Source organism: Electrophorus electricus, chromosome 15 (assembly GCF_013358815.1).
Source record: "Electrophorus electricus isolate fEleEle1 chromosome 15, fEleEle1.pri, whole genome shotgun sequence".
In the NCBI taxonomy this organism is placed as follows: Eukaryota; Metazoa; Chordata; class Actinopteri; order Gymnotiformes; family Gymnotidae; genus Electrophorus; species Electrophorus electricus.
This window is the reverse complement of record NC_049549.1, coordinates 17,051,100-17,069,216: the sequence shown is the minus strand read 5'-3', so window position 1 is coordinate 17,069,216 and position 18,117 is coordinate 17,051,100. Positions and strand designations below refer to the sequence as shown.

Genomic DNA, 18,117 nt, shown 5'->3' with positions numbered 1-18,117 from the left:
GACTCTGGAGTAAAGTGGGTAGGTCCTCGGGCCAGGGGATGAGAGGTCCTGGTTTGAAAATCCAATCCGTCATCGGGAAATGTGGTCAAAACGGAGTCTCCTGGGACACCATGCACATGAACCATCACTACCATAAACAAGAGTGCAGGTGTGGATTTCTTCTTAAGAAGTTCAATGTCAGAACTCTGCAGATGTTAATCAAACTTCAGTGCTCTAAAACAGCACCCATAAGAAATGCCCCCCGCCACTTTGTGCTGAGAATATCAGGACAATATAGCTCCTGCTTTCTGGGTATTGATAAAATCTTTGTGCCATTCATCAGAGTTCTTCTCATAATCCCTAGAGCTTTTCTTTCTTTTAGATGTGGACTAATGGAGGTAAAATTGCAGCCTTGACAATGAGTCTGTCAAAGCATTTCACCATCCTCAAGGTCTCTGCGTACTTGAGTGGCCATGAATCTGAAAACACGCGAAACCCTCGGACAGGAAACTGATGCTGACATTGCACAATGGGCAACAATATCAACAACATAATGAACTTACGCATGCTTAGACCAGTTCAGTGATGGCGTTAGGTCAGAGAGGTCAAAGGGTTGGGCTTCTATGGCATATGCCTTCATTTGGATCCTGACGGGATTACCTCCAGACTGACGTGATTAACTTCAGAGTGATCTCCACACCTTTTTTTAAGGTCACTCCCATGCTCAGAGTTAGCAACCATTTCTCCATATGCGATGCTCTTTACGACCTCCAATGACCTCTCTTAGCCTTGTTTGACAATGCATTCCTACCAAAAGGTCATCATCAGACTGGTGCATTGTAATGCCACCCCCAAATAAAATGTAAAAAAGAGTCCATGATAATCAGTCTTTTACAGATTGAGTTTAGATTTAGTCCTTGAAGTGATTGAGCATAGGACAGCTGTGTTTGTCAGGTTGCCCGTGTTTGCCTGAGCAGAGCGTGTAAACCTTTCTGGAAGATTCTTCAGTTCTCCCTGACCTCAGTCTCTTCTCCTTTGCTGTGAACACGCCGTGGGGAAGAACGCATGCTATGAAGCCTGTTGCTCCAGCTGGGCTTAGATACGGAAAATGCAGAGATTCTCCGAAGATCCCAAGAACAGATTGTATTGTTAGACCTGTATTGATTGGCATGTGAATACACTGACCTTTCTATCCTCAGAACCTTAGGACTGCAAAATTCCTTTCATTTGCTTGGATTTTTTTCCCCCAGTTAGCTACATTGTCTGTGTTGTTGCACTGCTGTAAGGTGATTTCAGTGAAATGAGAACACACTATGTGTTTTTTACTGAACAGCAGCAGACTACGGAAATGTCCTGTTGAATGATATGTAACCAGCACGTGTGGAAGCAAGACGCTCTGATGGCCTCCTGCACTCTGTAGCTCCATCACATTTGACTGTTTTTCATGAGCAGTGCCTTATAAAATAAAAAGAAAAAATCATGCAATTTTAATCTACGTGATATGTGGCAAATTCATTTGGGGAGAAAATTGCATGCACATGCATTATAACCATTTCTTACATCTTTGATTGCACTGTCGGTTCAAACGGTGGGGCGGGGGTTAAAGCATGGAAGAAAATGGAAACCCTTCAGAATGTTTACACATGCTGTTTGGCAGCTGACCTGCCCGCGTGCTCCACGAGTGAGTTATCACCATGCGTAATGTTTGCGTGCACAAAGAAGTCAAGCAGAGAATTGGAAATTGACGAGAAGCTAATGACACAAGGAGACGTGCATGGTAAAAGGTTAGTGAATACAAATGAATCCTGTTCCATCCGGCTAGAACTGAAGTGTCTACAGTATTCCTGTGGACTCTGCTGTGGGAGCAAAGGACCCAGTCGGTGAGTCGTGCTTCAGCCCTGTGCGGTAGCAGACTCTTAAACCAGTGCAGTTCTTGGCATTCTTACTCCTTCAGATTCTTCTGGGAGGCTTAGACGGACGTCAGACTAGCGCATTCTGGGTTTTGTGTACGTTCAGAGCCGAGCAGGACGTGCTTGTGAGGTGTAGCTCAGTCAGTAGAAGGTTGACAGGAAGACTCGGGTAAGATATTTCAAGCAGTTCTGATGCTAGTTCCGTTGCGAAATCAGAAGTTTTGAGAAGGCATCGATTAGGAGGGTAAGGGGCCTTAAAGGAAGGCGGTTCTTGACCACTCTCAGTTGGTGTCCCTGGTATCACAATCTGGTGACTCAAATTTCTCAAACGAAGCAGCCGCATTCGGCCACCATGTTGGCCGAAACCGAGACAAAACATGTCCCATGATATCAGGGTTTGTATTAGTTTTCCTGTTTACCAGTACAAAACCAGTTACAGCTGGGGGCTGAAACTACACCTCCACTTCCTTGGAAAGGGCATGAGGGAGTTACGGGATATGACACGTGAACGGTCCCACCTCACGACTGCAGTCAGTAATGATGTTCGGAACAGGTCCATTCTTCAAAGTAGGACTTATTCTGTTTGAAGGCAGCTTTTATTGGACTTCAGAAAAGTCTGACGGGGCTTATAAATAAATCATCAGAAACTCAGTTGTGACCAAAGTGAAGGACATAATAGCATGTTGGAGCATCTTTTAAGATCCAGAGTGCGGCGGCCTCACAGGTGTAATTATAGGAATCACGTGGTTTTTAATTACTAACATTGCCTTGTGGGATTATACTACAATGCAGGATGTTTGAATTTAAATGATCATTTTGAGTCCAAGAAAACATTTGAGAGGATCAGGAAGAGAACCAGACTATCTCGAGCGTGTTCACATGTGAGGCAGCGTTTTGTAATTCTCAGTGTGTGTTCCATTTCACTTCATCTCAGGCTCATTAACTCAACAGCATAGGAAAAATGCAACTGTATTAGCGCAGAAAATCCGTTTTTAGCGATTTGCTTTTAAGATCATGATATTTGTAGAGGTTTAATAAATTCTGTTGTTATGTTTTTATTTATTTATATTTATATTGGACTGAATTGTTGCAGCCACATACCCGGGTGTTTGTTTGGCCTTCTCTTGTTTTTCACAGTAAGGCTTTTCATCCACAGAAAATATCATTATATTAAATGTTCATTTTTATCAGTGATTTGCATTTATTATGTGGGGAGCAACATATTTCCATTCAGAAAAGCAGAGCATTTATAGAATATGCACTATACTAGACAGAAACTAAAATAAGCATGTCATTAATATTTTCACTTTAACGCAAGATATTCATTGTTCTGGTATTTTTTACATAATTGGTATATTGATACACAACTAATGGACTTGGTGCTGGTTTCAGCAGAATTCCAGAACTATATGTGCTTGACTAAAGGCTTACACAAGCAAACCTGAGCATTCCTCCAGACTCATCATTAAACTAGTGTAAATGCTAATGTGCTAATGTTAATATTTACTCTTCCACACAGCACAGAGTAAAAGCAGGTGTTTGGGGTAATAACTAACCTGTCACATGGAAGTCATATTTAGTTTTAATCTGCCTTATGCCATCCCTTCTGTGGGAGCAGCTGTGAGGTTAGTAGTCGGTTTTAGTTATCATTACTCATTACTGAGCTCTCTAATAGAACAAACTTAACTCTATGACAGTGAGAAGAGGTTGGCTTTTGCCCCACTATTGGAGTAATAGTTTTAAAAAACACTTTCCCATGCAAGAAGATAGAAAAGGCACAGGACTTTTTTTGACACAATAGTAAGAGGGGGAGACGCATCTCCCACACTGAAAAGAGTACAGAAAAAGTCAGGAAGCGAGAGAACCTTTGGTTTTTGTAGTGTAGCATGTCTGCCCTCTGCTGGAAGAGAGGCCAAACTGCAGCAGCCCCACTTACATGACTTCAGCTTTTGTCACACTCTTCTGTGGTACAGGCATGTCAAGCTTACAGGCCTGATCACTCTGTCAAACTAGCAAACAGGTTGTAGGACGTCGTTATCCAGACTGGCAGAGAATGAGGAGTTTGCAAAAAGGTATGGTCCCCTGGGCTGTCGTGTCCCTCCCAGCTGACGAGTTGGTTACGACCATGTTAGAGGCGGAGCAGTTCCCCACACACACTGCAGGGGGAGCTCTCTACCCAACACTGTGAAACGCCGCCAAATTATACAGACTGTCTTAAAATCATTCGTTTTCGATCCAGTAGATGGCAGCAAGTACTTACATGTCAACCACATAATTCTTAAAAAAAACTTCACAGATTCCACGAAATGTTTTTTTCTTTTATCATAGAGAATAAGTCTTATGCAGCATAACATTGCATAAAGTCATTGCATAAAGACACCAAGTCTGTCAGAAATAAAGTGGGCAGTTATGGGAAGGACACTGATTCATGGCCAACACCAAATGACATGTTGAAATTCGGAACACAAGGCACGCTCTTTAGCAGAACTTAAGAGGAGCGGGAGGAATCTTTTCGCTGTCAGTACATTTTCATTGCATTGTACCAGAGGGAATAAACCTGGTCTATTAGCACAAAAAAGCGATAAAACTCTTCAAAAACAATCTCATAGCCGTCATAAATGTTTTCATTATGCATGTTTTTCTAGCCGATAACCAAATCTTTTTTCTGCTTCAGTAGCATTTCCCACAAAAATGTTTTTTTTTCTTCTGAGTGTTCGATTATTCATATTTTAAAATATTCCAAAAAATATTTTCCAACACTGACAGGCACTTTGTAACTGTACGTTTGCAGTGTTGGCATCAAACTTAAGTCTAACAAATATACACTGCTTTCCACCATGTGCTTTTGGATAAAATGTGACACTTTCCTTCAGTGGGTTTCCTACAGGGGAAGTGTTAGGTTCCTTAAGTTTAATATCTGTTGACAGTGGTTATATCAATAATCATTTTTATGATGTGAAAGGAAGATGGATTTCTCACTCATAACATCTTTACATTTACATTTACGGCAGTTGGCAGGCGCTCTTATCCAGATCGACTTACAAAAGTGCTTCGTCATAAGAAGCCATAGCATACACAGGAAGCCATCTCTTTAGAAGGCTTAGGACACATGCGTTTTTATCTACAGGAGGTGTAGCTTATAGATGAAAGAATTTCATTAAAACTAGACTGCAGGAAAACATGATAAGAATGTATTTATAACTAGCCTGGATCTAAAATACAGGCTGTAGTCTTACAGGCTGAAAAAACAAACAAAACAAAAAACAAAAAGAAAAACTGGACCATTTAAGGCAGGCTGTCATCTATCTGTCCTAAAAAAAACACCAACCAACCCAACAAACAAAAAACACCAAAAACCCAGACAAATTCATATGAAATCTGCAATGAATCCATGGATCGTGGCACACAAATAAACCATCATAAATATATCACAACCATTTTTGAACCGCCCCCTCCCGCCTGCTCTGACATCCCCGCTTAAGACGGGGCCGGCGCACTATTTCCCTGTACCCGTCCCCTCAAAGACGCGAACGATCGGGCGGATGAATCCGCCTTGTGAGCACAAAGGGCCGCGAACGACCGGGCGGATGAATCCGCACAAAGGCCGCGTCTTGGAAGTGCCGTGCACGCGCTCGGATTCGTGCCTCGCCGCGCTCTTGTTGACGTGCGCGCACGCTCTTTCACACCGCAGCACTGTCGATACTGTGCAAATAAACAAATCAACAACAAAAAAACAAAGAGCAAAAACACAAACAAGACAACAACTTTGAGCCAACTTCGAGTTGAATGAGGATTGCTGTTTGCTAGCGCGAAGAAAATAGCCGCATCCGTTTGAATCAAGTGGTTGCAATGTGTGAGACCAAGAAGATCATCTTGGTGTTTGTTTTCCTTGGCAGTGCAGGTAAGGTCGGTTTAAATCTGCGTGCATGTTCGCAGTCTCGCGGGTGGGATTAAACCTTCATGCACAGCAGCTATTCGGGATGTTTCGGGTGGGGATGTTGCGCTGTGCATCGTTCAACGTGCGCGTTGTCATTTCTGTAGGTCCAGTGTCAGGTGCATCAGATGAACCTGTTTGAACGTTGCATCAGTTCGTCAGGATTTTTCATCTCTTATGTGTTCAGCCACCTGGATAGCTGGTTCGTTAAATTTTAATAGTTATGCTCGAGCTGGATTTCTGATGTTTATGAATAAAATAATCGTCAAAAAGGTCCAAGTCCTCTTTTATCCCATTGACATGCCTGCCGTGTTAAAAACAAGGGTGGCTAGTTAACCTAGCGTTACACTGTGAGGTCTGACTACAACAAACCTGTCACTCAGAGTTGGATGGTTTTAATTGTTATATACCTATATAAAGTTATCTGTTTCGCTAGTTACTGAATAATGTTTGACTGGAGGAAGCATTAATGTGTCTACTTACAGCTGGTTTTGTATTTACTAGGTATTGATAATATTAATATTAAGGTAATTAAGTTCATGGTGATTCTGAGATGTGTGTGTAATCTAATTTGGAGCAGGCGTTTATTTTTCTGAGTGTCTGTCAAAAGCTCTTTTAAAACACTTGGCAAAGAGGGCAGTAGTTAACCACATCTGCCCACTCACAGGTTTCTTCATTGGAACATGAGCAGAAAACACTGCTCAAACCACACATGTGTCCAGCGTTATTTAGGACACAATTACGCCCCAATCATGGAGAATTAGGTCAGGGACAGTCCACTACATTGGTTTTAAAGCCTCGTTACATAGCTGGCTGTAGGATCTCTTCCACCTACTGTTGGCTAATAATAGAAGAGAATATAATGTATTGTGATCATGTCGAGAAATGTTCAGTGTGCTGAACAAATGGTTCAGCTCATATTTTCACAGATTGGGTTTATATATGTCTGCCAATGACCACTGACTACTGAATGCATTGTTATGTTGAAATATTGTTTTACATGTGAGCTTTGTTGTTTCATTTTGATGTGATGCTTAAACTAGCATTTCTAGGCTACTGAATCAGATGACGCTGTGTTACTAAGAAAACACCTGTGCTCAATCCTTCATGGTGAAAGTTGCTAAAATCTTATGAAGTTACTTTGTCTCTCTTTTTTTCCCCAATCTACTGTTTAATACGAACCAGGGGTTTTCTGAACACACAGTTTCACAGTGTTTACTTTGAATTTGTGTTTGTTTAATTATTTCCTGGGATCCCAACAACATTTGAGAGAACTTGGGAGGTGCCAGGTGGTCACGTGCTCTGCTGCCCCCTGGCTGCTGAGGATGAGTCATTATCGTGACGTTATCTCCTCGTGTGCTGTTTAGCTCACTCTGGATCATTTAATTAGCTCTGATAGAAGCTGCTCCTTTTCACCCTGGTCTTTCAGAGGAGGAAGAACAGTAAGTGCATCGCTGAGTTATGCGTATCTGATTCTGAATCACTAACAGATGTTGTGTCCTCACTCGCTCACGTAGATCTCATGTTGCTGTCTCCTGCAGTGGTTCCCCCCACCTGTGCAGTTACTGTGACCTGTTATTCATTTTTTTACAGCAGCACAAAGTACTTACACGGCACACTACATTTCACTCTGAGGTAAACTGAGCTGTTTTTCTCTCTTCTTTTGTCCCTGTGCTCTGAGTCGTAATCACTGTTTTGACTGACTGGTTTTTACAGGGCGGAAGGCCTCTACCAGGCTGAAGACTTCTGAAGTTCTCCTTAAAACTCCAGCTAAGAGCTTTTTAAATTTTTTAAATTTTTTAATTTTTTTGCCTCCATGACAGTGTGACCCAGTTTCCAGCCATCCTGACTTCTGGCATTTATTTCACAAAAGCTATACGCTGTCTGACTAAGCTCCTACTAACCAGAGTGCTGATGGCACATGTTGCTTAAATTGGATGAACCATCAGAGACAAAGGCACGGTCACATTAACGTCCTCTTATCTGAGACTTAAGTGGTTGGTTCGGAGGTTAGATGCATCTCAGGTCCTCTGGGATATTCATTCTCGGTGGATGGACAGAAGATTCCATAGATCTTGTTGCAGATAATGTAGCATGGTGTGATTACACAGGAATGCTTATGACGATTTGGCAAAAGCCCAAGATGATTTAACTGGACTAACAATATCATTACTATTCCCATAATCCTGATAAGATTGAGCTGTCTTAACTGTATGTATGTATCAGATAGGGCAACGTCGGACTAAGTTGCAAAGTGGGTTGTTTTGCCCTTTGTTACTACTGTGAACATTTTGTCACATGTTATCTGCCTACATTACAGTAAATTTGACAAGTAGGGCACATTTCATTTTCTGTGTCATTTAAACATTTAATGGTGGTTTGGTGCAGTGGCACAGCCTACGCTAAATGTCTGAGAACATGCGCTTCAACTCCGCACCGGGGGTTTGATGTAATGGATGATGGCTGCCTGCTCTTGCTTCTTTTCAGACCACATCACGCAGGCTAAATTCGTGTTTGCTTTGAGAGTCTCTGGGTAGATTAAATGTATGGTTTACAAGCCATAATTGATCTCTTTCGAACTAGAGTGAGATTTACAGGAACAGAAGCCTAAATCCTGGTCAGGCAGCTAGTGAACATGGCTAACTGAATGCAGTCAGTGGTGAAGCTTTGAGTGTGCTCAGTGTGGCAGTGGATCAGAAGCATAGGGCTTGAAGATGTTCTATTAATAAAACAAAATGTAAAAGTCAAACAAAAGAACATGGTATTTATGAACTGAATGTTAATGTGAATTCATATTGTCGCCATTACTGTAATCTCTTCTATGGTTTAGGTTGTGTTCTTCATACACGAGGTGAACAGAATTGACCATGTTAAGAGATATTCATATAATCCATATAATCTAATCTATACACAAGAAGCTTAAATGGCATTTGTGAGACAGGAATTCACCAGGCCTTGAATTAATTAACAACATAAAAAAAACCTTCCATGTAGACCTGCCTGTGGTTACTCTACAGATTCAGAATATTTATACCAAATGTATTTTGCCACATTATTAAGAAATTGCTATTGACATTTGTTTTGTCCTTCTGTTTGTGTAATTGAATGTTACTCATGACTACATCAGTTGTCATAGTGAAACACTGCTGAGGACATTGTCTGGGCTCCATTTCCCTGGAGTGGCCATATCATACCTGACACGCAGTTTATGCGTTTCATCAGTTATCATCATAATAGCTCTTCAATACAGTTTAAGTTTCAGATTAAGCATCTTCCTAAACTTTCATTAAATTATGAAAAATTATGTAACAATATTAAGAAATTATGCAACCTTATGCAACCACTAAAAGCTATACATATACATTTGTGCATATACACACACACGTATGTATGTATGTATGTATGTGGCTATATATATATATATATATATATATATATATATATATGTGTGTGTGTGTGTGTGTGTGTGTGTGTGTGTGTGTGTGTGTGTGTGTGTGTGTGTGTGTGTGGAGATATTCAAAATTGTAGTAAAGTACAGTGTTTCCAGGGAAACATGTATATTTCATAGCCTGTACTAGCAAATAAATATTGCAAATGTGACCAACACAAATGTTGTTTTTTTCCACATTGAAGAGGTATGTCTAGTAGCATGAAATATAAACCTATGAAATATAATAGATTTGTATGCATAGTTTGCTCAGCACTGAATTACATTCATATCTATATACATGTATTTGACATTAAAGCTAGCTTTTTATTTATTGAATAAGTTGTACTAGCGTTATCTGCCAAAAAGGGAGCTAGAGCTGCAGTCACTCCTTCAGCTGGAGGTGGCGCTATTGGTCTAAAACGGACAAAAAGTAATTCTAAACCTGTTGATTTTAGATTTTAGTTGTTATTGTACTCATAAGTTTTCTACTCAGCGGCTTTGTGTGGCCCTAGAAATATTATTCATCATGAAAATAATCTCACAGACTGCCTTGTGTACAACATCAGGACACTAATATGTAAATATGAAAGTATGTTGCAGACTGAAATCTAATATAGCAATTTTAAAGTATTTAGTGAAGATAAGTTTTTGGGCTTTTTTGGGTTTTTTTTAAAGATTAGATTTTCATGGAAGCACAATCATTTCAATTTAAGAGTGAATGTAAACAAGTGGGTTCATGTTTGGGATACTGCCATCGCAGCTGGCGCGGCGATTTGGGATGGTTCACTAGCATTTTTAAAAAAAAGCAGTTTTGAAGAAAAAAAAAACCCAAGTCCGACACACTGGTTCTCTAGGGCCCGAAGAAGAGGATGGAAGGCACGTGTGATGGTTGTCCAGGTGTCAGGATGACGTGTGTGGCAGCCTCTGGGGGAAGGTTTCGTTTGTTTGTTTGTATGTTTGTTTTGTTTGTTTGTTTGTTTTTAATAGGAGATTCTGCTTTACAACATGGCTGTCAAGGGTATGTCTCTTACATGTGTCTAACTCTTCCTGCTGAGCCCAGATGGCACTTTCCATGCTACAAGAAAATCATTGCCCTTGGAAAAATTAACATGACAGATTCCTACTTAAGGAGTGCAACCCGTACAAAATAATTATCCTTTCGTTGACATTACTCCTGGTTATTTGGTGTTTTATCGGTTACACTTGTATTGTGCGTATAGCCTACAGTGTGTGTAAGTGTGGAAAGTTGTTGGTTGTTTAAATATAGACATGCAAACCTACAACCTGATATGATTCTCCTGTTGTGTTGACCATTATCAGTCAAGTATCAAAGCCATAAAATGTACATTACTATATGAACCGTGGTCTACAGACAAAACACATTTTTCTGCTTACCACGAAGCTTGCCGTTGCTCTGGAAGAATATTTTGAAGCAGCCCCTCGACAGCCATGTGTTCCACCGCACGAGTGCGTGACGCTGGAGTCGAGAACTCCTCATTCGACTGTCCAATGGCGTGTTGCCTAGTGCAGCTTTGAAAAGGAAGCATGAGGTGGAATCAGTGAAGAATGCCATGGCTAATGCATCTGAATTTTTAGTGTGAGGCGGAGATGAAGTGGCTGCCTAAAATAATCTCCTTCATAGCAGAAAACGAATTGGTTAATTCAGAGTTTAGCCATCTGGTGAGGTTTGTGATAGAGGGTGTCATTTCTTATGGCTGGGATGTGTCAGCAGTGCGCCAGACTATTTCAAGCAAAATTATGGATCACCTTGACAAGCCTGTCCAGAAAAGTCCAGTATTCTTATTTCTATACAGGGTAAATCCACAGATGTAAGTAATAGCATACAACTTATGGGAGGTATGTAGGCAATAGCAAAGTTTAAATAAATTTGTTAGAGGAATTCAGGAACTGTGGACAGAGGAACAGATGCTATGGATGGAAGGGGATGTGAGGTAGCTAATTACAGAGATGAATTTAAATGTGGGGGACTTGCAGCATTCCTTACAGATGGAGCTACTATGACGAGATGTCAGCAAGGAGACATTCAAAAACTTGAGGACAGGTTCAGAATTCAGAATTAGTAGGGCCTCCCTATCTGGTTCGTCATTCCAGTGATGCAGCCAGATTTGTGGAACAGGTGAAAAAGTTTCAGCAAGATTTGAGAGCAACTTTTTAGTTACTCTGCTGTGAGAAGTAACAAGGACCATGAATAGCAGAAACAACTAGATGACCCCAGAGTGACGTTTTAACCACCCCACATGGCCAGATGGCTGTTACTTCATACCAAAGTGTCCATGCTGTTAGATGACCAAAATCCCTGAGATACAGCTGCAACCTATGGCCGCCTCCAACGCTCTGGGCTTTGCCGAATTGCGCGGTCTGTCGACTGCTGTCATACAGAGAAGATGCAGTTAGTGGCCCTCTCACATAACGAAGGATGTACTTAAGCATGCGGCCTCTCAAAGCATTTTCAGAGAGAAAACCTGTATTTCTCCAGTGTTCGACTGTTAATTTGAAGAGGCAAGAAGACGGATAATAACCCCTTCTGGTCCTGTGTACCAAGACTTCTTCAGCTCTGCCGATGGTAACAAGTTTAAAGGAGGCAAACATTTGAATTTTCACACTCAAAGGCAATCCTCTGGTGACACGTGCTCATGCAGCAGGTTTCTTTCATGGGACGTGCCCATTGTGGCCAATCTGTCTGTATGGGTCTTGGCAGAGCACCCTCACTGCAAACAGCTTGACTATGGCTGCTGATTCATGCATTCAATACTGATTTCAGAACAGTCTGTTTGAGTCTTCATTGCAACATGTTGCTGATGGCACTGTCTAGCTGGCCCTAGCCTCGTCTATTTTAATGTGTAATTCTTTATGAGAACGAGATGAAGCTTAATCCTAATTCTAACTCTAATTCTAATCTCAACCCCAGCCAAGCAGTCTGGGGCACAAACCAAGCATCTCTGTTTCATAACTTGTGCAGCTGCCAATTTAATTGAAGACTCAACTGACCTACTGTAGCTATTCAATCAGCATTTGCAATAAGCTGTCAAGCTGGTTGCATTGGGAGGCACTGTTCATTGGCTCTAGGGCTAGAGAAGTTAGAAAATCTGATGAAATCCTTATCTAAAGAGAGTTCTCAGGAAGCTCAGAAACTCGGTCTGCAATAATTCATGTACTTCGTTTTCCTTTCACTGGTCTACAGAGTCTGTGTTGAATGAACATAGCAGTGTATTCACTGAAAGGGAGGAACTCCTTCAGAAAACCATCTTAATATCAATCGCAAGTGTGCAGTGTGAACGTGAATTCGGCACAAGACAGAATGAAAAAAACACTTCAGAAACCTATTGAATAGCACAAACCTCACTAATCTGGTGTTCGGTTAGGGGCTTGGCCCTTCCCGAGAGCCCGTTGATTTCACCAGAGCTGCATTATGTAGACAGGGATGAGAGAGGAGAAAACACAAGGAAATTAAGGAAGGATGGAGAAGATCTTACATCTGCCTCTTTCAGGGCTAGACCATAGGATCTTCTACAGAGTCATGTGGTGATGATGAAGTGATTACAAAGTACAGGAGTGAATTAGAAATCTTTTGAGTTCAGATTTACATCACATAAGCTAGGCTTATGCATGGCAATTGAAAAAGTTATAATTGACCTTGAATAAACCGGCCTTATATAAAAATCATCGTCGCCTGGGAATTCCGGTGTGAAGCTCCCCGGCTCTCTCTAGAACTTTGCATACCGAGTTGTTTTAAAAGTACTACAAGGTTAGAAGCTTGAGGTGCTTTCTGGAGTCACTTCTGCCACTGGTCTTCTGCAGCTTGGGAAGAAAATGGCATGAATAACTGCCGTTCATTTTGTGAGCTTCCTTCTTCTCAGGTGGCAATGCATCACTGTCATGTCCCTGTGCAATGTACGTTCAGCTATTTTTAAACTGTCTTCCTAAAAGATTTAAATATAAAGTGCTCATTTTAGAAAGGTTACCTTGTTTTACCAGGTCTCGCTATGGTAGTCTCCGCTGTCCTTCCTACATCTTCTCTCTCACAATGTCGTTACATTGTAAGATATTGCTAATTTATTATGTTATAATGTTCATATCATTGATTAGTGGTTGTGCCCCTGCAGAACATTCCTCCATAATTGGAAGTCTATTTGGAATTTTAAGTCTTTTCTTCAATGCTCTACCTTCTGTTATATGCATTATTGCAAATGCATATGCATGTTACATAAAGAGAAAAGCTGTTTCAGGGATCTTATGATCTTGAATTTGCTGTCAGAAACATGTTGTGACTTAATGGGGAGTCTTCTGAATACCATTGTAGTGCTTACTCAATGTTGAACAACAGGCATTTTCAATCAGTGCAAAAACTCCATTTCCTTCTAGCTTTTAAATTTCAAACACTTACTGGATATGAACGTGAAGTTTTGGGGGAAAAAAAGTTTCCTAACCCTAATGAATTAGGCGACTGTCAACCATAATAAAACCATAATAAAAAAGTAACATAAAAAATAACATCATGTTTTAGATTGTCAAATATTTATTAAATGAAGAGTTAGAAAGTTTTTGCAAATATTGGATTCAGTTCTTGTGTGTGCAGCAAAATATTACCAAGGATTTGTGAGAGCTTGGAGTCAGATGAACCCTCGAAGACTCTCTCAGCATTTGGAAAACTTTGCCGGAGCAAGTAGTTCTCACGGGCAGACAGTGCAACAAAGAAATGAAGATGGGAAGCAAGTTTCCAACAGAAGGTGTTTAATGAAAGCAACAAATGAAACCCAACAAAGGAAACCACCATAACATCAATGACTGGTTTAAATAAGAACAACACGATGACATCGTAATCCCCAGGTGGTGTTGCTACTGATGGACGACACACACCGCCTGATGGAGGTGTGGACTAATAAACAAAACCGAGTGGCCACGCGAACATAAGTCCACGTGCTGGACCGCTGCAGAATGCCGGTAGCTGTCAGCAGAGCAACGGCACCCTGGCAGTAGCAAGCTCATTTGTTATTTCCACTGTATTAAAATAATGGAAGGCTTGAGGCATTGGTGCTGTATTGGAAGGTATTGCTGATTTTTTCCGGGTATTGATGTGGGTTGAAGGCCAACCAAATTTGCTAATCCCCGGTGGGTTATAAATTGAGCAACAGGCAGTCATTCAAATTTGTCAGTACCTATTCATTTACAAAGACCAAGATGCACGTGCCTATTATATTTGTTCAGGAAAATAAGTTTACATGTATTTATTCTGCTTATTTACAATGGCTGCTGTGTCAGTTTACACAGCGTTCAATTGTGGCATCATTGTCTCATAGTAGTCATGGGAAGAAATGAAGATGTCTTGCTGAGACTTTTTTCTGTAATCCCTTTGATTCTGTATTTTTTCTGTATTTCTCTCTCTCTGTCTCTCTCTGTCTCTCACTGTCCCGCTCAGAGTCCAGTATGACTCGGTGACCTCCCCTGTCTGAAAGGCCTCTCACTTGTTTGGCCTGCCGAAGCCGGATGCGTCATGTACCCCATTGCGTAGTCTTTCTATTACCACGGATGTTACATACAGAGTTTGAGGCAAATGGTCACCGACAGCAAAGCCACGAAAATGATGTGCGCTGAGACAAAGAGACGAGTGACAAGCGAGACGAGCGAGAGATCGTAGTGCAGCAGTCATCTGCCAGATGATTTACAAGTGTAATGACTCGTATTGTAATGGCTTACTTTGTAAAGACAGAGGTTTTCTTTTTCTGATGTGCGGTTATGTAATCTTGCACCGTCACGTTCAGACAGGAGCGCCTCTCTGGCTCCGAAACCAGAAAATCTGTTACGTCAGGCTTTGGCGAGCACAAGAACCACAGCTTGGTGAGGACACAGCTGTGTGATTCCTTCTGCTTGACTGCCCCCAGCTCCCTGCACTGTGAGCGCTTCATGACTGAACACTGTTACTTGGTCCTTTTTTTTTACCCCTCCCTTCCTTTCTTTCATTCTCAGCAGTACGATCACTTGCGGTCGCTTGGCAAATCTGCAGCCTTGCTGACGTTTAGTGTGAGAGGAGGAGTGAGATACGCAGGGTGTGGTGGACGTCCAGCAGAACGGCACCGCTGCCGCCGCCCTGCAGCGGGAGGAGGAGGGAACTAAGATTGCAGTGAAATAAGAGGGCGTGGCCGTTTCCCCCCGCAAGCCACGCCCTCTTATTTCACTGTTGTTTCTCACATTCAGAGGAGGTAATAAGCCCGTCCTCCTCAGACTGAAGCCCAATAATCACGTGGGAGGGGTGATACCACTAAAGTGTGGCATGGGAATTGCTTCTTGACAAGGACCTGCATATAAAGATGCTTTATTCACAAGGATCTGTGCAAAACAAAAAAAAAAAAACAAAAAAAGGTCTGTACACAGAGGTCTGCGAACAAAGGTGCGGGATCTCCTGGTTTGGCTTTCTTCCCCGTTCCTTTGGTATAAGCAGCCAACATTTTGTGGTGATTTATTAAAAAGTGTGGCTGCCTGTGGTTGGTGTGCAGAGAAGTGGTGTCTCTCCACCATCTGTCGTCCTGTCACTGGGTATGACACAAGCCGGTCCTGGAGCTCTGTCCTCGCCGGCGTCTGCGCCGTAGGAGCTCCTCTGCTTTCTGTTGCTAGTGTGCGGGTGTTTGCGAACACTGTTTGTCTATTGACATTTGATGATTGCGATGAGGACTGGGGAAGTTTATTGAAACATTACATAATGAAATATTGCTGTGTTCATTTGGCTGCTGCATGACAGAAAATTCACAGTTGATTTCACGGAGGTGCCTATTGCTTGGAGCCTGCTACCATACTGTAGAAGCACATCAAAAATGGAAAATCTGCAATACAGGTCTGCGTTAGACGTACAGGTCTGCATTAGTCATACAGGTCTGTCTTAGACGTACAGGTCTGCGTTAGTCGTACATGTCTGCGGTAGTCTTGCATGTCTTTGTGTCTAATATTTGTTCAGGACATGTTTTGAATAGCAATGGACTTTAATATCACATCTGACAGCATGCACTTGGCATAGAAAATCCCAGCCATTTGTGAACTTCAACAGGAATAAAGGCAATAAAACCTAACAGATGGTTTATGTTTTTTTCTTCTTCTTTTATCTAAGGATACACGATTATGCTCTGAGCTTAACCTTTTTGAAAAGGGGATTTATCTGTTTTTTTTTTCAAGCTTCCACTGGACTGTGGTTAAGCCTAGTAAAGAGCTCCAGACAAGCTGTACGTTCCTTAGCAGTAAAGCGCTCAGTTTATCAGAGATTGGGCTACGCATGATTGTATATGATGGGGTTACAACAATTTGAATAAGGTATGGGCTAAAAAGAGTGACCTTATTCTTTCATAAACTGTTGCCAAATCATCGTTTAAATGGAGGGAGAGGGAGAGGGAGAGAGAGAGTCTTTCCTTCCCTTTCTCTCCCTACTAACAGTGATTAAAAGAAGTTGTGAGAAATCCGATGAAGATGAGTGTGTGTGTGTGCATGTGTGTCTCGCTAAGGTCTTAAAAATGAATTGGCACAGAAAAATGAGAAAGCTCAGCAAAATATCTTATTAATTAATTTTAAAATAATAAGCTTTAATAAAGTATGTTAAACCTTTCATAACTGTCAGCCAAGAAATTGCACAATATCCTCGATTCCAGGGGAAACAAAAACTAAATAAAAATCCAGATAATTGGACTTCATTCTATTTTGACTTATTTTGACACTAAAGGCTTTTAGATTTAATGAATAATTTTTGAATAATTGCTATAATAAGCACATTAGCTGACTCCTGGAAGAATCTGCGTTTCTTGCTCATCTCCTGTAGTGTCTGTGAACATAACGCTAAATGCTCAGACAGATCTGAGAGTTCAGGGCAGGACACAGAGCCATCTGTTACCAGAGAGTGAACGATGGAGCATGAGGTTGGAAGGGCTTCGCACACTCGAAGGGGATTTACAGACCTTGAAATACGCACGACTCCTCGAGAACCTGAAGATGAAGCCTTGCTGCACTGGCTGTGTCACTGTTAGTGTTTCGCTGCTGTTATCCAGTTCCTTCTTGGGTTTTGCGTTCATGGTTTTCTTCGTTCATTTGTTTACTTATTGAGTAATTGATCTCGCTCACTTGCTCAAGAGACAGTGAGTCTGGTGCAGATTAGCATAATTGTGTGTGACGTGGATTCATTTTAAGATCTCCAAGACCCACTAGGTAAACGTGGAAAAAGAATTGGTTGTTTAACCTGAGGAGATTGAGGAAGGAATGATGAGGCAAAAATGAGAATCACCCTCGTCATTCAGGCTAGTGTCTCAGGGGTCATGATGTGCTGGTTCTTTTGTATGATATGATTTACAGATACCCCACAGGGTGGGGTACACAATTATTAGCATAATTGATGAGAATGCACAAATCAACATGGATATTGAGTTCTGTTTAATATATTGTTAAATATGTAAGCAAATACATGCATGGATACAATGTAAGTAAAACTTGCTTACACATTTTACCTTTTAATGGTGTTTTTCAGGTATTTAAAAAAGGTGTCATGATTGGCACCACTAAAGATTGTTAAAATAAAGCCAGGCATAAAATCTCTTAAAGAAAATATGCAGCTCTCTAGCCTTTCTTAACTTGGTTGTGTAAAGAGGGAAAATGCATTTTACATGTAGTCTCAGCTGTCACACACACAAATGTTCATGTTTGTTGTTCTGTGCACATCAAGCCTGTCATCAGTTGATGGATCACTGATGCTTCAGGAAGTATTTTGCTCTCAGTTGTCTAAAATCTTTTAAGAAGATCAATGGTATAACAAATTTCACCAAATACTGAGTCTTATCTTGGGCCAGAATCTGTGTATTGTCTTTTTGGCAGCCCAC

General features: G+C 41.2%; 1 protein-coding gene across 6 annotated transcripts in view; it reads left to right on the top strand.

Moving 5' to 3' along the window:
• Positions 1-5,513: 5,513 nt before the first annotated feature.
• The window catches only part of ncam1b (neural cell adhesion molecule 1b), a 47,911-nt gene continuing 35,307 nt past the window's right edge, over positions 5,514-18,117 (top strand). For 4 of the 6 annotated variants that reach the window (XM_027022411.2, XM_027022407.2, XM_027022405.2 and 1 more), the window contains exon 1: positions 5,515-5,790. In XM_027022411.2, coding sequence (XP_026878212.2) covers positions 5,739-5,790 — 52 coding nt within the window. In that variant the 5' untranslated portion in view covers positions 5,515-5,738. Of the gene's footprint in view, positions 5,791-5,930; positions 6,026-18,117 lie in introns of all 6 variants that reach the window. The other 2 variants (XM_027022406.2, XM_027022410.2) reach the window with 2 other exon arrangements.